Source organism: Nicotiana tomentosiformis, chromosome 4 (genome assembly GCF_000390325.3).
Source record: "Nicotiana tomentosiformis chromosome 4, ASM39032v3, whole genome shotgun sequence".
Taxonomy (NCBI): domain Eukaryota; kingdom Viridiplantae; phylum Streptophyta; class Magnoliopsida; order Solanales; family Solanaceae; genus Nicotiana; species Nicotiana tomentosiformis.
In genome coordinates, this window is record NC_090815.1 from 105,427,779 (window position 1) to 105,453,379 (window position 25,601).

At 35.4% G+C, this 25,601-nt stretch overlaps 1 protein-coding gene across 1 annotated transcript; it reads left to right on the forward strand.

Moving 5' to 3' along the window:
• Window positions 1-18,390: 18,390 nt before the first annotated feature.
• Window positions 18,391-18,750, forward strand: LOC117279500 (uncharacterized). The gene has a single exon (XM_033659046.1). It carries the CDS (start codon window positions 18,391-18,393, stop codon window positions 18,748-18,750), a length of 360 nt encoding a protein of 119 aa, XP_033514937.1.
• Window positions 18,751-25,601: the final 6,851 nt, after the last annotated feature.

Genomic DNA, 25,601 nt, shown 5'->3' on the forward strand with positions numbered 1-25,601 from the left:
AAGTTTCCCAACATTCACACAATGTTTTTTTTTAAAAAAAAGAATAACTTATACACATTTACAATGTAAATAGTTTTTGCCTTATCAACAATTTAATTGGTTAGAATAGGTCGGTATTGTATTTTTCAGATTAACATATCAGAGTTGATATAAAGAACTACGTTACATATTGTATGTCAACTTAATTTGGCAATATAAAAATTATTTGCACTATCGATCAGGGCGAAACTACATTGTCCTAAGGGTGATTAATTGATAACCCTTCATCATGAAAATTAGACTGTGTATATATGTAAAATATTATATTTTAAAGATATATAATATATATTGAACATCTCTTGTTGGAGAATTTTTTATTTTATTTTTTATTTTTTTTCAACTTTGAATATTCTTGATAAAATTCTTGGATTTACTATTACTATCGATCCACGTATAGAACATAAATAAATAAATCAATGCAGTCACTGTTTATCCAGTTAGATATGGACTTTACTTTCTAAGTTCAAACCATCAATAACTCTACTTTAAGACTGAGGTTAAAAGGCAAGAAGAGGAGAAAAAAAGAAGAGAATGGAGTGAAACATGGCCTACAAAAGAGTACAATAATACTTTTCATTGATGTGATTTATGGCTTTACTTGAACCATCAAGAGAGCCATCAATGGATACCACCCCAGAACCAGGATAAAGACTCCCTTTTTATCATAATATTTTTAAAAGAAACAAACTTTATACTACACTCACTTGCACTTTTGCAGTTTGTAACAAGTATTTAATCAATAATACTACCCTCACTTTACTCTTTATTATCAACTTTTTATCCCTTAATTTTTCCTTTCTCTTACTTTCATTTTTGGAATATTCAAGTGCTGAAATACATGATTATAGTATACAATTATGAGCATCATATTTTGCCATATACGATATTAAGTTGGTACCTATGCTGACAGTAATACGTACTTCGTGAAATTAGTTGAGGTGTCCATAAACTTATTCGGATATCACGATTATAAAAAAAAATTTACTACGAAATGATTCGGACACTACATTTATTTAAAAAATCTACAGTATTAATCTTTTCATATTATGATTAAAGTTCATGTTTAAAAATTCAATTCTAAACAATGACAATGTGCATCAACATCACTTCATTTTTCTAGATATATACATCACCCACTTCATAGTGGCATAACTTACAATAATATTAAGAAATTGTCCTACGTGAAATTCTAGAACTAAAATTCAACTGTATATTTGTCAGTTGCTTAATTAGTGCTTAATTATTCATTTGTATGTGAAGCGAATATATTCTCTCTTGATTGAAATTGTTTTTCCTCCTCTACATATTTTATTATATCAGCTTAGCTCAATTGATAGTATTCTGATTAAGTTAATTGAGTACGTGATTATCGATAACGACAGTCAAATCCTCAACCGATCGGTTCTTTGACTATTGCTCTGATTATACCTAAAATCAATCTTGATTACTCAATACGTGACGTAAATGGAATACCCCATCTAATTTTTCCTCTTAATAATCGGATTTGGTGGTTAAGAGCTGCTACTTAAAACAACAAAGACAAAATAAAGCCTACTGCTTACTAAACCAAACCTTGATTAAACAAATCCTAGAGAAAGAGCAAGACAAAGCACACATGAATAAAGAAATAGTATTATTAATTAATGAAAGAAATGAAAAGTGAATGTACAATGTATAGTGTCTAATGAGGTATGGTTGGACAGATAAAAAGGGAAAAAATAATTAAATAACCTGTAGACCATGATTTAATCACCTGAAACAAATCTTGTGCACAGATGAGAAGATCCATTGAAGCCAATTATTTATAAACCCTAAGAGAAAAATATGGATAACAAGAGGATTGCTTGATAAATTAAATGCCCTATTGTTTGGAGTTGGGGGAACAATAATCACACGCCCAATCAAGTTCGTTTCATTTTTATTTCTTAATTCCCAAGTTCCTTTTTCGTAGCACTTATTAAAAAAGAATTCAAATTATATACAACGCCAAATAAATGTTTTCTATGTTCTCAGGTCAATTAAAAATATATATATAAGCTAAGTAAAATTGCTTATAGATGAGATTTATAAATCTTGAAAATAAGACAGATTACATTACATTACATGTTATAACATATAAAAATGACTAGTGTTGTAAAATCCTATGCAATACACCATTTTATTTATTTATGTATATGCTATTGTAAATGAGATGTAAAGCAAAGGATTCCTCGAGTCACGTTTTGACTCTAATTTAATCACCCTCCATACTAGCTTTAATAATCTTTTTGTCCAATAATCGGTACTTAATTAATTTTTTTTTTGTTTTTCTTTCTATTTTGAACAATATTAAAATATAATTTTTTCCATGTGATACGCGTCAAGAAGTAACTCAAGATTGGTGGATGTGGATTGACGACTTAATTGGAAGTCATAGCTTTTAGGAGGTACTTGATTTTAGTAGCTTAACCACCCACATTACATATCAAATTGGCATAGTTTTAAGAATTTTTTTTAAAAAACAATAATTCTACTTCTGTAATCTTATTTTACAACAAAATCGTTTCTAAAATTTACCCCCTAAGAAGTTACAACCGAAAAAAAAAAACGAATCCAAGATAAGATGATATGTGTTAGGATCGGGAACTCGGGTAGTACGAAATTTAGCCAAACAACGGTATAATATAATAACAAAGACAATGGAAGTTGATAACAACGGCAATTAAAGCATATAAAGAAGACACAAATTTAACGTGGTTCGGTCAAAGTGATCTACGTCCACAAGCGGAGATGAGCAATTTCACTATACCAATAAGAGTACAAAAGAGAGTACAAAATTAGAGTAAATACTCTAATTAATCCCAAATATCCTAAGAGAATAACCTCACAAGATCAATCCAAAGAAAGGGTTCACACAGGTGTTCCCCAACACTTAACTCTCATACAAAACACTCTTAATAAAGGAGGAAAGGAAGAAACAAGAAATGAAGACTCAAGTCTTGTTGGTGTGTCTAAAATGAACTAATGGCCTTCCCTTTTATAGGCAAAAAAGTTTTGGCCTCTTAGGTGTATAAAAAGAGATACAACTTATACAAATGATATCCACCACACAATGCAATATTTTTAGGTCCCAAAGAATATTGCCAACAAAGTCTACACGTTGCAAAGATGTTTATGATTATGTGAGATAGACTCCATTAGCTAAAATATTAGCCATAATTATAAATGTCCACCTTGGCCTAATTTTGGTTGATATAGTAAGTTTGCTCCACCTTCTCCGCAAAAGTCCCAATGGGCATATGTCAAAATTTAATGCCATCAAAATCAGACAAGTTGTCTGATACCGAAACTGTAGTATGACCTATAATAGTTGAGCCCAATAAAGTATACAACGAACCAAATCTGTGTGCTTTCATGATCACAAGAGCACCTTGAAAATTTTTCAGAACTCCACCTTACCAGTGAATTTGCACCCAAGGAGTTCTAAAGTGCCCAAAGATATGAGATTTTTCTTCAACTCAGGAACATATCTAATATCGGTGAGAGTTCTCACCACACCATCATGCATTTTGATCCGAATTATACCTTTGCCAATAATGTTACAAGTAATATTGTGTTACACCCCATGTTTTCGTACGTAAAAATACGCCATAAGTAAATTGATGAAAGCTCGAAAATGAGATATTACATCCCGCATTTTCGTACGTTAAAGTTTCGTCGTAAGTTAATCGACGTAAGTTCGGGAATAGGATTATTTTGAGATTATAAGCATTTTGCTATTTCAAATAAGTGATGAGTAAATTCATGAAGGAGAGAGGGTAAGCAAATCGAACAAAATAAATTTCGTCAAAGTTTGACATTTTGGGATAAAATACTGCCCGAGTTAAAATATCCGGTATTTATGGATTAATACCATACAAAGTACACATGGCCATAATAGTGAGGTGTGTAAAGTGTGTTAAAAGTGAGTAGTATTTTAAGTAGATTGAGATAATTCTTAATTATGTGGGTAATTGGTTGATTATTGGTTAATAGGAGATTAACTGGTTAATTAAGAATTGGTGGGTGATTAATTAAGGCTTTTAGATAAAGCCAAAAATGTGGAAGCATGTGTGAAGCTTTAATTAGGCCTAAGGTGACTAACCATGTTGTGAGGCTAGGTGGCACCTTTAGAGGGAATCTTGGTTAAAGCCATAAACGATTCAAATTTACAAAGAATTGGAAAAATGGCAACGATCTTCTTCAACCAAGTCATGAAAGACTTCTATAATTCAACAAAGTCATATGAGATTTTGATAAATTTACAAAAGAGAGATATATCCATAGCAACGTAACAAGCTTAAGCAAAGCTAATGTTGCATTAGCTACGAAATTAATTCAAAAGTTTCATACGAAGTCTACCTAATGTTATCGCAACGTGAGATTTTGATTTTAAAGAAGTACGGTACAATCTTTCTCAAGAATATCATACAGATTTCTTCCTATTTCGATCCGTCATTACGTAATTATTCGCAATTGATATGTGTTAGAGGGATTGTCAAAAGAATCGACACAGGTATGTTAAGGCTATCCCTTCTTTTCTTTTGGCATGATCCATACGATACAAATGGAACGAGCAAATGCACAACTTTCATAAATGACTCTATTCATAAAAATACTAGGGGTGTCTATATTCTTGATTACCCATGTGAATTATTATTATATCTTCTATTCATGGGTTTCAGAAAAATACGTATTTGATCAAGTTTATCTGACAGACATATTATTTTTATGACATTCCGAGAAATCTTATTAACGTATTCCTTATGCATTTCATGCATTTATACATGTACATTGACCCATGACTAGATGGCGTTATATACGCGTATATATATGTATATGGGATATGGAAAAAGGTTACAGCGTTATATACGCACCACCACCTTATCAGCAGGTATACATTGATGATTTGCCCACAATGGCCAAGATGATATGATGGGATGCTTTCAGAGGCTTGATGATGTTATCAACGTATGTACCCATGCATGGTGTGGCATTTATTCGCATATGCATGATATTATAAGTATTAATGACTCAAAGAGTTGTTCAGACTTACATGTTGAGTCTTTTATTCCATGTTTCTCTCATGTCTATTATTTACTCATTTTCATTCCTTACATACTCGGTACATTATTTGTATTGACATCCCTTTTGCCTAGGAATGTTGCATTTCATGCCCGTGGGTCCCGATAGACAGGTCGAGAGTCCTCCAAGTAGGCTATCAGCTCCGCGGAAGGTGTTGGTGTGCTCCGTTTGCTCCAGAGTTGCTTGTTTAGTTAGTATGATTTAGACGTGTATTGTTCGGTATGGCAGTGCTCTGTCCCGACCTTTATGACAATTATGTATTCTTAGAGGCCTGTAGATAGATGTCATGTACGTAAAAGATTGTATGGCTTTGTCGGCCTATGTTCAGTCTACGAGTGGTTATTTTGGTCTTATAGGCCCGTATGTCTTATGTATAAGTTGGTATTTCATGTTGTATTCTACTTATCTCACGACAACCTCTTTGGCTCAGTTATCCATGATAGTATGATACAAAAAGATACGTTATGTTGGGACTCGGTTGAGTAAGGTACCGGTGCCCGTCGCGGCCCATCGGTTTGGGTCGTGACAAAAGTGGTATCAGAGCAAATCTGTCCTAGGGAGTCTACAAGCCGTGACTAGTAGAGTTTTGTTTATGGATGTGTTATGAACCACACTTATAAGCAGGAGGCTACAAGGCATTTAGGACTGTCACTCTTTCTTCTTACTCTAGATCGTGTGGTAGAGCTCAGTTGTAAGAACTCAATTTTCTAAACTCTATCTTATTTAGAATACGATGATGCCTACATCTAAAAAGATAGTTGGTAAGAGATTGAATGTGGCTATGGAAGAGTTGAGTTAGAGGAACTCAATTTTTGCATCATGCTTATGATGGATAAATATGAGGTATTCAGTAGATCATGTGTATACTAAGATGTGTGAACTTCTTGATAAGGATCCCTAAGGCAAGAATGTCTATCCACTTTTACGGTAAAAAAAATAAGAGAATCAGAAGGTAGATACAAGTTTCAGCAAGTAAAAGAAGCAAGATGAAAAAGGGTACGAGCTACCCAGCTAATGAAGATTATCGCAGAGGAATATAAGCCTTTTGAGTAGTATAAGAGAAGGCAGGATATCAGGATCTAGCTGGGGTTAGGGTAACCCAAAATGGTGGATGGATTGTTAGCGTTAGCTGACATTTTCGAAGGATATTGCAAATGTGATAATAGATCTCCTTGTGAGACACCCAGATGGTGCACTCTAAAATAGTACAACTAGATATGAGTACTACAAAGATAGGCACTGAAAGCCTTGAAAGAGATAAATATTACCTTAGTGTGGCTCCCGTCCTTAGTAAAGAAAGAATGTTAGGCAACTCGAAGAGCCAGAAGATGGAGCAAGGGGAGCTAAAAGCAAAAGAATGTCCTGTTGAAAATTTTAAAATAAAGTGATAGACAAAAATGTTAGCGGGAAATAAGAAAAGAGTTAATGAAGCATTATGAGAAAGATATGATACATGGATGACAACGGTAGATCAAAAGATGACAATATTACATAGTCTATAGTCAAGTAAAGGAAACGACGAGAGGTGACATGCCTTGAGACACCAAAAGAGTATAGGACATAAAGTCATATCCTCATTTCGAGAAATAAGTTCGTGACTCTAACGCGACTACCAGAAGGAAAAGTTAGACCCCAGAATAATAGAAATCAGTATAGGCTGGTGAACAAGATAAACTAAACATGAATTAGGGACTGAGTAAATTGATAATGGTCGGCATCATGAGGATTTCAGATTGCGTTCTGGCGATAATAGAATGGACAATAGAAGAAGATTCATGAGAAATTCAGGAAGACACTTCCCTAAAGTAAACAATGTGAGCAAAGTTAAGCTTAAGGGACTATGTGTGCCAGTTATACTAGGTGTCACCCTCGTGAGTAAGGAATTTTGTTATCCTTGGTACATAATGATTACCGGAAGGCGGGTAAGGGTCATCGATGGTGTGAAAGGATGCAAAAAATGAAGAGGTAAAACATCTATAGGCGTCATAGCTCTAAATATTAGTACTCCCCTAAAAGGGGGGAATATGGAGTGATGTGGCATTAAGTCAGAATTAAGCAGTTTTAGTAACTACGGAATGGTAAATGGAGAATGCGATAAAAATGAGAAAGGGATGAGATTGCACTCATTCAAATCCTACAGACATGCAATGATTCCAGAACATTATGCAAACACGACGTCAAGGAGAGGAAGTAAGGATTCATGCTAGAGATGTTATTAATAGATAAGGAGCCAGTGCGAGACGTAAGTTAAGACAAAAGAAATAATCCAAGAAAGATTACACAAAATATTAATATGGGAATGGACCAACGAGCAGTTAGTAGTTAATTCAGGAAGAGTCTAGTTATGACTAGACAAGAGGTTACAGACAAATCAACAGATCGTACAAGATAAATATAGTGAACCCCAACATGGGAATTCAGTCTCGCAGATACGACAGCGTGACCCTTGGGAAATATTCAGATAAGAGTTGGGATAGTTAAAATTACCGTATGAATGTTATGAAAATAAAAAATAGTCTCACTGCTAAGACAGTCAAAACTTCAGTTCAGGAGAAACCCTACAAGCACAAGGGCGTGAAAATAAGTAATTACGGATAATTATAGGCGAGGAAGAACATCAAAATTTCCGTCAAGTATACGATGTAATAAGCTCGCAGCTTTACAAGAGTCAGAAGGTCTTTCCTAAGTACTACAACAAAAGACTAGCTGAGGAAATAAGGAAGGAGGCTTCAAGCTAAGCACAGTGACCTAAAAAGGAAATGGTCATGGGTAAAAAAACAACAGTCTCACTACAACATTGTATGCACTCCATGAGAAAGTGGCACTTACAGTGGCTAAGGAATGGGAAGAAAAATCAAAAGTAATATTCGAGATCATATGAGTTGCACGAAAATTCCGGCATGCGTGGGAACTAAGATAAGCTAAGTATGCATGTAACAAGTGGAAAAACGACCAGGAAAAGTAATTGCTTATATTTAAAGAAAGTTGAGAAGGAACGAAAGGAATTATTCGATCAGTGATCCAGAGTGAGTTACGTTATGAATGCACTTTAGATTTCAGAGTATTATCCATGCAACATATATGTTGATAATCATACAGTTGTAGAAGACTCTGGTATAAGTTAAAAGAAATAATTGAGTCCAGATCATAGACAAGGGATTGAATTATTAAATGATGGTATCATAGATATTCCATAGCATCTATGAAAGTCTAAAGTAATAACTCATACCATGAGCCGCAGATCGAAAAATAGCTTACGCCTACATAAAGGCTGATCAGAAGGAAGAGGAAACTAAAGAGTTACATCAACAAAGTAAATCAGGAGTCTGATTATTAGACCCAGGAAATTACAGAATCGTGATTGAGGACATTGCAGAATCACTCTTAATATCAGAGGTACAAGAGAGATAGTATAACAACCATATTCTATAACGGCTCTACGATAAAGCCAGTTAGAAAAGTACTAGCCTCATAAGAAGTCAGTATGAAGCTCCCACCGGATTGTGTATGCACTAGAGGTGCAAGTATTATAATAGAGCTTCAAGTCGTGGATGTGAATTATACCTATGTGGAAGGGAGGTCATAAAAGAGATAGAAGATGCGAGGAAAGATTTAAGGTAAGTAAGGTAAAGGTGAACAACGTACGAGATACTCAAATACAGAAGGTTGTAAATAGTCCATACTTCAGATAGAAGGCCAGAAACGCTGAGACTCAGTATCCAGGAATGATAACGGCATCATCAGTGGCATATTTTCCGGCCTATGGTTTCTATGTATCGAGAGGTATAGTTAAAAGAGTAAAGAAGAGTTAGAGAAGATATGATGTCTCGGTTGATGTTCCAGAGTAACACGAGGAAATCTATGGTGCAAGCAAGTTGAAGGAAGGTTGCGAGTAATATAAATAGATATGTGTAGGTCACAAGCTAAAGTATGGTAAAGCGACAAGGTTTTAGGAAGGCAGGAGTAAGGATAAGAAAGGGCGAGTGAGAAGGTGACGAGAATGGATAAGTCCTCAGGATTAAGCCCATGAAAACAAGGGAGCTAATGATCTCTCTAAGTTATAGAAAGCTCAGTTATAGCCTGAGTGAACTCAAAGGAGTCTAAGACTAGTAACATTTAGAAGAGATGGAATGCTGCCCTGGTAGTAGAATGAGGGTGTAATTGTGATAAATGAAGGATGACGTTTGGGCATTCGATTGAGTAATGATTTCATGAATTGTACATGATTAAAATACTCACGTGAAGAAAATCACATTGGGATGCTATAAAATATGGTTATGAAAGTATAGTATCGCCCCCAGGTGGATCAGGAAAATCACTTCAAATGTTCCACGATGCAGCGTAAGCCCTAGTGGCAATATATTACGTAAGAAGTTTCAAGTTATCAATGGAAGATTGTAGATCAACATTGAGGTAAATCAACAATGGATAGGTAAAAGCTGCAAAGTACGAGATGAGATTAGGCCATCAGTCTTAAGATAAACAGTAATGAAGAAGCATTAAAAGATTTAGCTTTATGTATATAGGATAAGCAACGAGAGTAACTTGAAGTTTGGTAGCAGACCTCAGTAACGATAAATCGAAGTAAGAATTATGGTATAGTATGGCCTACTTAGATGAAGTAAAGCTAATGACGCCCAAAGGGACAGCTTGGCATAATTTTAAATATGAACACAAAGTGAAGCCTAGAGATTGGCTAAAAGCTGGAGGAAAGAGAAGAGAAGAGTCACATAGGCGCACATACAAAGTTAGAGTCGTACAGACTGCATGATAGAAGGTAGCAACAGTTACGAGATTAGAAGGATTCCGACTACAAGTCGTAGTGTAAGAAAGAGGCTTAAAGGAAGGAATGCCCTGTCCTTTGGATTTATTCAAAGAACAGTTGCCTAAATGGCAAGGAGAATATTAAAGTATTCGGAAGACATAAGTTATGAAAATGATAAGTGCATTAGTCAACATTCGAGGACGAATGTTCCAAAGGGGGGGAATGATATTACACCTCATGTTTTTATACGTAAAAATACGCCATAAGTAAATTGATGAAAGTTCGGAAATGAGATATTACATCCCGTATTTTCGTACGTTAAATTTTCGTCGTAAGTTAATCGACATAAGTTCGGGAATATGATTATTTTAAGATTATAAGTATTTTACTATTTCAAACAAGTGATGAGTAAATTCGTGAAGGAGAGAGGGTAAGCAAATCGAAGAAAATAAATTTCATCAAAGTTTGATATTTTGGGATAAAATACGGCCCAAGCTAACATACCCGGTATTTATGGACTAATACCATACAAGGTACCACATGGCCATGATAGTGAGGTGTGTAAAGTGTGCTAAAAGTGAGCAGTATTTTAAGTAAATTGAGATAATTTTTAATTATGTGGGGAATTAGTTAATTATTAGTTAATGAGAAATTAACTAGTTAATTAAAAATTGATGGGTGATTAATTAAAGCTTTTGGATATAGCCAAAAACGTGGCAGCATGTGTGAAGCTTTAATTAAGCCTAAGGTGACTAACCATGTTGTGAGGCTAGGTGGCACCTTTAGAGGGAATCTTGTCTAAAGCCATAAAAGACTCAAATTTACAAAGAATTGGAAAAAGGGAAATGTTCTGCTTCAACCAAGTCATGAAAGACTTCTCTAATTCAACAAAGTCATATGAGATTTTGATAAATTCACAAAAGAGAGATATATTCATAGCAACGTAACAAGCTTCAGCAAAGCTAATGTTGCAATAGCTACGAAATTAATTCAAAGATTTCATACGAAGTCTACCTAATGTTATCGCAACGTGAGATTTTGATTCTAAGGGAGTACGGTACAATCTTTATCAAGAATATCATACGGATTTCTTCCTATTTCGATCCGCCGTTACGTGATTTGTCACAATTGATTTGTGTTAGAGGAATTGTCAAAAGAATCGACACACGTATGTTAAGGCTATCCCATCTTTCCTTTTGGCATGATCCATATGATACAAATGAAACGAGCAAATGCACAACTTTCATAAATGACTCTATTCATAGAAATACTAGGGATGTCTATATTTTTGATTCCCCATGTGAATTATTATTATATATTCTGTTCATGGGTTACAGAAAAATACATATTTGATAAAGTTTATCCGACATGCATATTATTTTTATGACATTCCGAGAAATCTTATTAACGTATTTCTTATGCATTTCATGCATTTATATATGTACATTGACCCATGACTAGATGGCATTATATACGTATGTATATATATATATATATATATGGGAAAAGGTTACGGCGTTATATATGCACCACCACCTGATCAGCTGGTATACATTGATGATTTGGCCATAATGGCCGAGATGATATAATGGGATGCCCTCAAAGGCTTGATGATGTTATGAACGCATGTACCCATGCATGGTATGATATTTATACGCATATGCATGACATTATAAGTATTAATAATTCACAGAGTTGTTCAGACTTACATGTTGAGTTTTTTGCTCCATGTTTCTCTCATGTCTATTATTTACTGATTTTCATTCCTTACATACTCGGTACATTATTTGTACTGATACCCATTTTTCCTGGGGATTCTGTGTTTTATGCCCGCAGATCCCGATAGACAGGTCGAGAGTCCTCCAAGTAGTCTATCAGCTCAGCGAAAGGTGTTGGTACGCTCTGTTTGCTTCGGAGTTGCTTGTTTAGTCAGTATGATTTAGATGTATATTGTTCGGTATGACAGGGTTCTGTCCTGACCTTTATAACAATTATGTATTCTTAGAGGCTTGTAGACAGATGTCATGTACGTAAAAGATTGTATGGCCTTGTCGGCCTATGTTCAGTCTACGAGTGGTTATTTTGGTCTTATAGGCCCGTATGTCTTATGTATAAGTTGGTATTTCATGTTGTATTCTACTTATCTCACGGCAGCCTCTCCGGCTTAGTTATCCATGATAGTATGATACGAAAAGATACGTTATGGTTGTACTTGGTTGATCAAGGTATCGGGTGCCCATTGCGGCCCATCGGTTTGGGTCGTGACATATTGTTACCCAATTGGACAACTCCACATGCAACTGAATCATATGTAGATAATAAGTCCCTGCTAGGACACATATAATATGAACAACCGGAATCTAAAATCCACTCATTGTCTGATCTGAAACTAGTTTCAGTTGTTAAAAATATAGTTCCCTCAATCTCATCACTTGCTACACTAGTTTCGACGATGTTAGTATTTTTGTGCTCATTTTTTCTTTCTTTATGCTTTTCTTTATTTTTTAGTTTATAGCATTCAGAGATAATGTGACCTTTCTTATGACAATAGCGACACTTTAAATTTTTGTATCTAGATATGGAGTCGGATTTGCCCCTAACAAACAAGCCAACTTCCGCTTGAGTTTCACTAGCTTCCCTACTAATATCACTATCTATCTGTCTTTTTGATTTTAAGATATATTTAATATCCTTATAAGAGATATTATCCTTTGCATAAAGCATAACATCTCTTATATGCTTAAAAGATGGGAGTAGAGAACAAAGCAGTAACACAACTTGATCCTCATCTTTAATTTCAGCATCTATATTACTCAAATCCATAAGAATGAAATCAAATGTGTCAAGATGAGAGAGAATAGAGGTACCTTCACCCATACGAATTGTATAAAGCTTCTGCTTCAGGTAAAGTCTATTTTCCACCGTCATCTTCATATATAAGGTTTTCAATTTTTTTCACATGCCTTTGGTTGTGATTTCTACAGAAACTTCACGTAAAACCTCATTTGAGAGATTTAAAATGATACTTGCTTTTGCCCTTTTGTCTATGACGACAAACTCCTCATCCGTCATTTTATTCGGCTTCTTCTCCTTTCCTTGCAACGCCAAGTCTAAGCCATCCTGAATCAGGATAGCTTCTATCTTTAATTACCACATTCTGAAGTTTGCACTTAGGTCAAATTTCTCAACATAGGACTAACCCGGTTAGATCCGCTCTGATACCAATGTGTTAGGATCGAAAACTCGGGTAGTATGAAATTTAGCCAAACAACGGTATAATGACAATAACAAAGACAATGGAAATTGATCACAATGATAATTAAAGCATATAAAGAAGATACAAATTTAACGTGGTTCGGTCAAAGTGACCTACGTCCACAAGCGGAGAGCAGCAATTTTACTATACTAATAAGAGTACAAAAGAGAGTACAAAATTAGAGTAAATACTCTAATTAATCCCAAATACCCTAAGAGAATAACCTCACAAGATCACTCCAAAGAAAGGGTTCACACAAGTGCTTCCCAACACTTAACTCTCATACAAAACACTCTTAATAAAAGAGGAAAGGAAGAAACAAGAAATGAAGACTCAAATGTTGTTGGTGTGTCTAAAATGAACTAATGGCCTTCTCTTTTATAGGCAAAAAAGTCTTGGTCTCTTAGGTGTAAAAGAAGAGATACAACTTGTGCAAATGATGTCCACCACACAATGTAATATTTTTAGGTCCCAAAGAATATTGTCAACAAAGTCTATATATTGCCAAGATGTTTATGCTTATGTGAGATGGACTCCATTAACCAAAATATTGGCCATAATTATAATATGCGTGATGCATCAGTTGATTCCACTTGAGGGAGATGCATGACACATTTTATAATTTTAAATGTATATCCAAACATAATTTAAATTTCGAATAATATTTTTCAATTTAATTCCAAATTCTACTTTGTTTTAATTTTTTTTTTACAATTTTAATGTCCTAACGCCTACTAAATCTGACTTGCTAGTTATGATTTGTGATCAGCTTAACACACTTGAGATTTATGTGAGGATGAAGGAGTTGCACCATGCTTAGTATAAACTTAATTTAATATTACAGAGTGTCTAAAAGCCTAGAATGGCGTTATTATATATCAAACTTTAATTTACCTCAAAAATCAAAATAATGGTTTCTTGTTCATCATTTTCCCATAACGAATTAAAGTGGATGTATTTGGAAAATAACTTAGAATAAATGAGGCACACATGCGGCATAAATGTTCAATCTTTATGTCATGATCAAGATAGTCAATTATATATACGTTGGCAACTCAACAACTCATAAAATATGTCACGGGCATTCTCTAGTGGCAAATTATGGCTAAGCGAATTGAGTTTACTCTTCATGTTTAATGGAGCAACTAAAGTTGTAAATAACTATACATTTAATTTCTTGCTTTAGAGTTCATAATTTTCAAAGTTTCTGGCTGGTAACTTTGACATTTCTACTGCCTTCTGGAACCTGGTAACAATGAAAGGAGAGAATATTACAATCCAGATTCCCCTTCCAAATTTGTTGGTAAACCAATGTCTTATGACACCTTAAAGAAAAATTATACATCTGCAAGAGTTATTTGTTAATATTTTTGGGTATTTCTTTTTCTGTGTGTTTCTTTAACTTCTTTTTACTAGAATGCAAATAAATAAATAAATAAATTATATTATCAGATCACCTAAAAAATAATTACGAAGTAACTGATCATAATTAATAAGCAAAAAGACAAATTTCATGTAAGACACGAAATTTCTATAACATGTTAAATTATATTGGTAATGTAAAATCTTTTTGTAATGTTAGTGTGTATATATATACAGTGACGGAGCCATGATTTTCATTAAGGAAAGTCAAAATATAAAGAAATAAACTCATCAAGAAGTAAGGGGTCTCATTATATAGTATATATATATATTTTTTAAAAAATTACCTAGCCATACTGTGTAATTTTCCGGCAAAGGGGTGTCGGTTGGCACCTCTTTGGTGTATGTGGCTCCGCCACTATATATATATATATATATTTTTTTTTTTTCTTTTTTTCTTTTCTTTTTTTCCCATTCGGTATCCGAAGGCCCGACTAGTTTGGATTAACACCGAAAAATTCCAAAGATAAATTGCTCTCTACCAAAAATAATATTACATTTAGGGCTCCATTTCAAGACCCCTAATGAAAGATAGATTGAGTATTTATGACTATTACTAACCTTTGTTGGTGTGTATATGAGTTAAATTTATTAGAAATTGCGTGTGGAGAGAGCATTCAGATGGGAAAATGAGATTATAAGTGGGGCATGAGACCCCATTGGAGCCATTTGGTTTGTGGATTCTCCAACAAAAACATCCACGCTTGGAAAGCTAAACTACACCCTCTCTATCTTTCTAGCCCCCCACTATTTTACATTTTCTTTTATGCTTTTCTCTTTTTCTTCCCCTTTTTTAAAAGAAAAAAAAAACTATTGATGTTATTATCTACAAACCCAATACAAAAAAGTGCAGCACAAAAGGTGCAAGTCCTTTCCATGCTTCATATTACCCACTTTCCTCTCCCTAAAAAAAGATTATGTATTATATTTGTTTATTTATTATATATATTACCCACTTTCTTAGACTTTTATCATCCCCGTTACACCTTTATACATAATTTGATTTATTTAATCTAAAGAAAAAAAAAGAGCATGTCTCCATTAGAAAGTGTCAACGTAACCCTCCTTGCCTACTTCTTTAGCCTTTAGCTAATTTACCTAGTGCTAATTAACCTAATGAAGCTAGCTAATGAAACATTCATTATTTTTATTATTGTAAAAATTTAAGGTGAGTTAGGTTTGATTTTCATCATCATACACGTGTTGTAGAACTTGGTTAAGACGCCATAAGCTGCTGATTGATGTCCATATGAAAAGGAGATAAATTTTTCTTTAATTATTCTACTACTTCTTTGCCATTTTCTCAAGGTTTCAATTATACTCACTCGTAGATACACGCATGTGGGGTGAAAAAGAAAGCAGTTGATTACGAGAATTTTGCAAATATATACTAACTATTTAGGAAAGCATTTTAAGTTATGTACACCATCATTGTAACAACAACAACAACCCAGTATAATTTCACTAGTTAGGTGTGGGGAGGGTAGTTTGTACGCAGACCTTATCCCTAAGGTAGAGAGACTGTTTCCGATAGACCCTCAGCTCCCTCCCTCCAAGAACTCCCCACCATCATTGTAAATAACTCTTTATACTATCAGGTCACCCGAATGGTATATATAGATAAGTCTCTTTAAAATATGAGATCTGTAATCTTGAAAATAAAATAAATTTACTAGCTATATCATATAAAGATGACATGATGGTGTACATTTTTTTTTACACAAATGGTATATATTACTTAAACCTAAATAGCTACGATTTTGTATATATGTTTGTTTCCCTTGGATGACAAGAAAAAAGGAACTTTCTCATCATGGTGTACTACCAAGATGTGATTCAAGTCTTTAAAGGACGTGGATAAATTAATAATATGTATATAATGTGTTGTGTGGAACTTGCTAATGTTTTTTCCTCCCACAATGAGAAAAAAGTGAAGGAAAAGAGTAAGATGCAATGCAAGTAACCATTTAGGAAACACATGGATACTAATTGGACATAGAAAAAAAATAAAAAAAATTGCTTCGCTTGTGTCAACCCAACTTATATACATTATTGGTTTCAATCACTTAACGAGATAGCATTTTGGTGGAAGATAAAGTAATGCCACTATTAATTCCCACTCAAAGTCAATGTGTGTAGTGTTTCTGTTGTGCCTCCACATATTGAGAAAAAAGAAATACTATATGAAATTTGTCATTACCTAGCATGCAAATGCATTTGCCTTATTCAAATTTGAGAATGTGCATGCTTGCATTTAGACTTTTGGTAACCACGTCGAGCTATCGCACCATATATAATTAAGTTATATGTAAGAGTAGCATTGCCGATATGTTATGTATATGTAATTTTTGTATTCTGCTAATTTTTCAACCATTCAATCTTACATTTATTTAGCCAATTCTGTCATTGCCCATTATCAGTCATTTCATATGAGATTTAAATGTAAAGCTATTTCTTTAAAAACAAACGTAGCTAGTTTTAAACTTTGTGTGCCCAAAAGTTTAAGGCCTTGTTTGTATATAATATTTTTTTTAAAAATGTGTTTGTCCATGAAATTTTTGAAAAAATTTCAAAAATGAGTTTTTCAAAAGAATTCAGGAAAATTTTTGTCCCGCTCACAAAACTGCAATATTTTTTCAAGTGAAATGCATGTTCAAATATAGTTTCAAATTTCAAATATCATTTTTCAACTTAACTCCAAATACTATTTTTTTTTTAAAAATTATAATTTTTATGTCCAAACGCCTACTAAATCGTTGTACATATACAACTTGTTATGAATTTGTTAATATTGTGTATATATATATATATATTAAATAGAATAATTTAATTAGTAAAATATATATTAATTTTCAAGTGCTTAAATTTAATTACTTTATCTCTTGTAACATAAAATTTTGAAAAAAATGATATTTCTGGACAATTTATTTATAAAAACTAAATAAAACTACATGTGAAATATTATTATATGTGTGAAACAACCAACCACTCTAATAGATAAAAATGATTTAGACAATAAGACTGCTATAGTAAAGTTTGACTTACATTTTTTATCATGCTAGACAATGGATACTTAATGTTTGCAAATATTCTGAAAACAAATACTCCGCAGTTATATATATATATATATATAAATTGTAATTTTATTGGAATAGATGGCCAGCACTCAAGGTTCACATATTTTGACAATAAAAATAGACCCGGGCCCATTAGTCTGATACTACTAACACGTGCTTTGTAAATTTTATTGTATAGATAGACACTTTACATTACATAGCCATTCTTTATTCCTTATTAGTATATATAGATGTTGATAGGCTAATTTGTATAGTTGAACAATTATTTTTTCAATACACAAATATTTTTCATCTTTGGTTTCTTCTTTCATTTACATCGACCTAGGGTTTTCCACATAATGGAAACCTAAATTATCTTCGATTATCTTCAAATTCACATGGTATCAGAGCAAATCCTGGTAGTTTTCGCCATTATCTGAGTTTTCATATGAGAAATCTCAACAATTCGTATTTGTCTTTGATCCGACGAAATTAATGGAATTTTCGTTTTCGATCGATTGAGGTTTTGAAATTCTCAATCAGAGGTTGATTTCAACTGTATTTTTGGTGAATATTCTTCTTCGTTCATCGAGTAATTGGACAAGTATCACGCCGTGAAGTTCAGCTTAAATCTAAGTTTTTTCGTCGCCGTGAACCGACATTTCTGGTGATATCTTTCTTACCCTATCTTTCTGAGTTCTCTGTGTTGATTACTTAGTCATTTTATCAGTAAATATTGTTGTAATATAATGGCTATCAATAGTGATACTTCATCTCCGACCGAATCATCTAGTACTTCTGCCGCTTCATCCCTTGATGCTTTTCACCCACTTTATCTCCATCCTTCCGATACACCAGGGACTATGTTAGTTTCAATACCATTTGGTGGTACAAGTTTTGGAGATTGGAAGAAAGGAATGTTAATTTTACTATCTGCAAAGAATAAAGTCCAACTCATTGATGGAACTCTTATTGAACCTATACCTAATTCTCAACTATATCCTCATTGGCAATATTGTAATAACATGGTTAAGGCATGGATAATGAATTCACTATCTAAGGACATAGCTAAAATAATTCTTTACTATAATACAACTATAGAAGCTTGAAATAACCTAGTAGAGCGTTATGGCGTTGCCAATATTTCTCAGTACTATAGTCTTCAACAGTCAATTTTCTCAACTGCTCAAGGGTCTTCTGACATAGTTACTGTAAAGCCCCATAAATTTCTAGCTTAAAATTTTAATAATCTCGAAGTTCATAACGTAATTAAAGTGCTCGAAGAGTATAAGGACTTGCACGATTTAAGCGAAGTATTTGAGATAATATGCGTATAGGATATGAACTAATATGGTAGGACGGATACTTAAGAATAAACTAAATTACCTGACTTTTAGTTGGAAAACACAGTTGCTGAAATTGTCTAGTATCCGAGTGTAGCTAGTGTAATAAAGAATAAGTAACTTATATATTAGTTTAAAATATGGTGAGAGAAGTCAAGTAAAACAACTGGAAAGAAAGAAAAAGTTGGTCAATTATTTAGCTATGTCCCACGTGCCCACTAGTAAAAATTTTAAGAAAAATAAGTCCACTAAAACAGTCGCAATTGTATGCCTCTTTCTCTGGCTACTTTCAAGAAAGAAAGAAAACCAAGTTTCTATTTTCTCAAGCTTGTTCACCGCAAGTCTGCAACAACTTGGGTTATCTTGAGAGTTGATTTCACGAGAATTTTGTAATCAAAAGTGGCAGATTGACTCTCATTCTGAGGTACCCATATATTCTTCTCTGGTAAAAAATTATTTATCTACTATCAATTGAGATATGGGTAGAATTTTGAGATTTGAATTTTTTTTTTAAAAAAGAATTTTAAATGCTTGGGCTTTATTCAATAATGTTATTACAATAAAGTAAGAGCCTTAGATATATTACTATGAATTTATTATTGGAATCATGATTAACCATTGATGTGCAGTGATGAAGTTTGGAAGAAAAAAAAAATAATAGAAAATTTCGTAGTTATAGCTTGTTTTAATGAGTTGTGGGATTAAACGTTACAAATGCATTTATTGAGTTATTACGGACTAATTAGTCTTTTAGAACCTAAGTGGGATTTTCCTAAAACAAGGCTATGTATATAGTTGTATTCTTTGGACATGTATTAATTTAAATTGAACCCAATTGTCATGTAGTTAGAGAAATTGGTGACTTGGGATTGCATGGAAGATACATGGAGGCAAAGTTGAGCTTGTAATTGAGGTGAGCTAATGTTTACTTTCTGTGATGACCTAAAATATCATCTTTAAATTTAATAAGTAATTCTATATTCTAAGAAATCGAAAAGCACCATTTATCATTCCCCGACTTGCGTGCGCAGTCCGTAAAATTTTTCGAAAAGTTTTCATGTGAAAAATAAATTAAAATGTAAAATAAAGCTTTAAAACTCAACCGAGTTGACTTTGGTCTATATTTTTAGTAAATGGGCCCAGATCAGTATTTTGACAGTTTCGGTAGTTCCGTATCATGATTTGGGACTTGGAAGTATGCCCGGAATTTAATTTGGAGGTCCCTAGCTCAAGTTATGACAATTTAACAGAACTAGCAATTTAAAGGCTAAAGATTCCAAGTTTGACCATGGGGTTGACTTTTTGATATCGGAGCCGAAATCCGATTCTGGAAATTTGAACAGCTCTGTTATGTTATTTATGACTTGTGTGCCAAATTTGAAGTCATTCCGGATTCATTTAATATGTTTTGGTACGAGATTTGCAAATTGAAAAGTTTAAAACTCAAAGTTTGAATCGGGATGTGATTTGTAATTTCAGCGTTGTTTGACACGATACGAGATCCCGAGTAAGTCCGTATTATGTTATTGGACTTATTGGTATATTCGTACGGGGTCCCGAGCACCCTGAGAGTGATACGGATTGAAATCGGATCAAGAACTGGACTTAAGCAAAATCTGAATTTTTTTCTTCTCTTGTAATCGCACCTGCGGATTTTTGCCCGTAGGTGCGAGCTCCCAGATGCGAGCCTTCCATCGCAGATGCGCCCAGGCGTGTCAAGGCTTCGATCACAGAAGCGGACATCTTCTCGCAGAAGCGTGTCCGCAGATGTGCACCAAATCATGCAGATGCGGGACTGAGCTTGCCTGGGGTCTTCGTAGGTGCGGCCATTTTGCGTAGAAGCGGATGTCGCAGGTGCGACAGGAGTGTCCGCAGATGCAGAACTTCACCTGCGAAGACCCCAGGCCAGCCCAGTCCCGCATCTGCGTGATTTGGTGCGCATCTGCGGATACGCTTCTGCGAAAAGCTGTCCGCTTATGTGATCGAAGCCTTGACATGCCTGGGCGCATCTGCGATGGAAGGCTCGCATCTGGGAGCTCGCACCTACGGGCAAAAATCCGCAGGTGCGATTACAACAGAAGGAAAAAAATTCAGATTTTGCTTAAGTCCAGTTCTTGATCTGATTTCAATCCGTATCACTCTCGGGGTGCTCGGGACCCCGTACGAATATACCAACGAGTCCAATAACATAATACAGACTAACTCGAAGTCTCGTATCACGTCAAACAACGCTGAAATTATAATTCATACCCCGATTCAAACTTTGAGTTTTAAACTTTTCAATTTGCAAACCTCGTGCCAAAACATATTAAATGAATGCGGAATGACTTCAAATTTGGCACACAAGTCATAAATGACATAACAGAGCTATTCAAATTTTCAGAATCGGATTCCGGCTCCGATATCAAAAAAGCAACCCCGTGGTCAAACTTGGAATCTTTAGCCTTTAAATTGCTAGTTACGTTAAATTGTCATAACTTGAGCTAGGGACCTCCAAATTAAATTTCGGGCATACGCCCAAGTCCCAAATCATGATACGGAGCTACCGGAGCTGTCAAAATACTAATCCGCAGGTGCGGCCATTTTGCGTAGAAGCGGATGTCGCAGGTGCGACAAGAGTGTCCGCAGATGCGGAACTTCACCTGGTAGCCTGGCATCGCAAATGCGATCTTTATCTCGCAAATGCGAGTCCGCAAATGCGAAACTTTTATCCGTAGATGTAAAAATGCTAGGTAGAGCCCATAAATTTGAAAGTCGCCATTTTTACTCATTTTTGAGTTTCAAGTCTCGGATTTGGGCGATTTCAAGGGGGATTTTCACGACTTTAAATTGGGTAAGTGTTCTTTAACCAAAAGTGATTATATTTCACAAATCCATGTCTATATTCATCATTTATTTCGGATTTAAATGGAAGAAATTAGAATTTTTGTAAAACTTTCCAAAAAATAAAATTTTAGATTTGAAGGTCCATTTGACATCGGAATTTGATAAATTTTATATGGTTGGACTCGTATCGGAAGGGTTATTCGGATTTCGTAAATATTTCCAAGATTTGAGACGTGGGTCCTACTACCGAATATTTTAATAAATTTCGGATTTTTATCCGGAAAATGGTAAATTCAGATGGAATTAATTCCTATGATTCGTATTGAGTATATCGAATTGTTTGTGAATAGATTTAAAACTTTTGGAGACAAATTTAAAAGGAGAAGCTGTGGTCGAGCAATTGATTAGAATTTGCAAAGCGAGGTAAGTGTCGTGGTTAACCTTGACTTGAGGGAATAGAACCCTTAAATTATTTGTTATATGAAATGCATGTGAACGACGTATAGGCGAGGTGACGAGTGTCTATACGTCGTCAAATTAATTATTTGTATAATTACTTGAAAAATTATAAATTATTTTAAATCATGAATTAATTATTATAATAATTGTTTCTCTCCTATTCTTTGTCAAATATTAATTCTTGAATTTCTGCATTAATTATTACATGCTACTTAAATTATGTGTCTTAATTGTTACTTGACATTTAGCATATTAAATATTAAACTGCCTATTTTCTCTCTGATTTCTATAATAATTTGCTATTTGACATTGTCTGTTTCATGATTAAATCATAATTATTATATGCTTGTTGTCTTATAATTTCATATTAATTATTGCATTTATTGGGGAAATTCCTTCTATAAGAATTAGTAAATGAATATACTGGAAGAGCGGGTTGCACGCCGCAACAGAATTGATTGGATTGAATATATTGGAGGATCGGGTTGCACACCGCAACAGACTTATTAAAAAGTCCATATTAGAGGATCGGGTTGCACGCTGCAACAGACTTATTAGAAGTCCATATTGGAGGATCGGGTTGCACGCCGCAACAGACTTATTTAAAAGTCTACATATATATATATATATATATATATAATCGGGTTTATATATTGGTGGATCGGGTTTCACGCCGCAACAGACTTGATTAAAATGAATATATTGGAGGAGAGGGTTGCACGCCGCAACAGAACCGAATGTGAATATATTGTGAGAGCGGGTTGCACGCTGCAACAGAATTGAATATGAATATATTGTGAGAGCGGGTTGCACGCTGCAACAAAATTGATGGAAATGATAATTGGTGATGACTGCTGAGTTGGCTTCAATTATTATACATGAGTTACCTGATTTATTTCTATTATCGTTGTTGTTATTAATATTGCGTACAGGTGATGTAAGTGACCCGCCTTAGCCTCGTCACTACTTCTTCGAGGTTAGGCTCAGTACTTACCAGTACATGGGGTCGGTTGTACTGATACTACACTCTGCACTTCTTATGCAGATTTCGGAGTTGGTCCCAGCGGCGTGCCATAGACTTGCTCGTATTTCAGCTGCTCGGAGGAGATTTGAGGTATAACTGCATGGCATCCGCGGTTCTGAAGTCCCCGTCTATTTTACTTTAGCTATGTTTTTATTTTCACACAACTTTATTGGGAATTTCGGGTCGTGACAGTTGGTATCAGAGCACTAGGTTACATAGATCTCACGAGTCACGAACAAGCTTAGTAGAGTCTGAAGGATCGGTACGGAGTCGTCTGTACTTATCTCTCAGAGGCTATGAAGTTTAGGAACAATATCACTTCTTTCTTATTATGTTTTGCGATTTTATTCTATCATCGATGCTTGAACCATTCTACTCTTATTCTCTCGCAGATGGTGAGAACACGTAATACCTCTATCGATGGACACGGATCAGAACCCCCGGTGTCAACTATGTCCAGGGGTAGAGGTCGAGGTCGAGGCCGAGGTCGTGCTAGAGGCCGAGGCAGAGGCAACTGCACCTGTTGAAGAACCTCAGGTGGACCTTCAGGAGGAGGTTCCAGTTTAGAATGTACCAGTTGGACCAGTTCAGGTCCCGGAAGGATTCATAGCCACTCCAGTACTTCAGGACGCTCTAGTCCGTTTGGTAAGTCTTATAGAGGGCGTGGCCCAGAATGGTACATTTTCAGTGGCACCAGCCATCTCACAGGCTGGAGGAGGAGAATAAACTCCCACTACTCCTGCTCTGGAGCAGATGGCTCACCAGAATTAGGCTCCAACAGCCCCGCCAGTTAGGGTAGTTCAGCCAGTAATTGCGGCACAGACCGATGATAGGCCTGCCATGTCTTTTAAGGCCTTATTAAGACTGGATAAGTTTACTAAGATCTTTCCAGTTCACTTAAGTAGTACACCTTTTGAGGACCCACATGATTATCTTGAACGCTGCCATGAGGTGCTGCGGAACATGGGTATAGTTGAGACCAATGGGGTTGATTTTGCTGTATTTCAGATGACAGGTTCCGCCAAGAGCTGGTGGAGAGATTATACATTGACCCGACCAGTCGGATCGCCTGCACTTACATGGGAGCAGTTCTCTCAGCTATTTCTGGAGAAGTTCCTCCCTATCACACTGAGAGAGGAATTCCACAAGCAATTTAAGTGTCTACAACAGGGCAGTATGACTGTTACTTAGTATGAGTCCCGTTTTGTGGATTTGGCCCGCCATGCTCTCCTTTTACTACCTACGGAGGGAGAGAGAGTGAGGAGGTTTATTGAGGGACTCACTCACCCTATTAGACTTCAGATGGCCAAGGAGACCGGAAGTGAGATTTCTTTTCAGGCGGCTGCTAATGTCGCAAGAAGGATCGAGATGTTTCTTGCACAGGAGAGAGGACAGAGGTCCGATAAGAGGCCTCGTCAGTTCGGTGGTTTCAGTGGTGCCTCGTCGGGAGGCAGAGGTAATTTTGGTAGGGGTCATCCTCCCAGACCGTTTCATTCAGCACTTCATGTATCTCCTGGTGCTTCAGGGAGTCAGGGTCCTATTATGCCTTACTCTGGGCGGCTAGTATTCAGTGCACATTCAGCTCCTATCAGTGCATCACCACTCCAGAGTTACTATAGCGGCTATCAGGCCTATTTAGGTCAACTTTAGCTTCAGCAGCCACGACATCAGGATGGGTGTTATGAGTGTGAAAACATTGGTCACATCAGGAGGTATTGCCCTAGATTGGCGAGTAACAGATCTCGACAAGATTCTCGTGCCATCATATCGGCACCGGTTGCTTCATCGCCTGCTCAACCAGCTAGAGATAGCTAGAGGTGGAGGTCAGGCCATTAGAGGTGTAAGTCAGGCCATTAGAGGTGGAGGTCAGGCCATTAGAGATAGAGGCCAGCTAGTTAGAGGTCGTACCAGGGACGCAGTTCAGAGTGGTGGGGCCCAGCCCTGATTTTATGCTTTTCCAGCTAGACCTAAGGCCGAGTCATCTGATGCTGTGATCACAGGTATTATTCCAGTTTTTCATAGAGATGCTTCAGTTTATTCCTATGTGTCCTCCTATTTTGCTTCATATTTGGTTGTGTCTTGTGATTCTCTAAGTGCTTCTGTGTATGTATCTACACCGGTAGGAGATTCTGTTGTACTAGATCATGTCTATTGTTCGTGTGTGATTATTATTGGTTCTTGAGACTAGTGTGGATCTTCTACTTCTTGATATGGTACATATTGATGTCATCTTGGGTATGGATTGACTGTCACCTTATCATGCTATATTGGATTGTCATGCCAAGATAGTGACTCTAGCTATGTCGGG

Excerpts from the sequence above, each read along its gene's own strand:
- LOC117279500 (XM_033659046.1), top strand. The coding sequence starts at position 18,391 with ATGGCTATCAATAGTGATACTTCATCTCCGACCGAATCATCTAGTACT.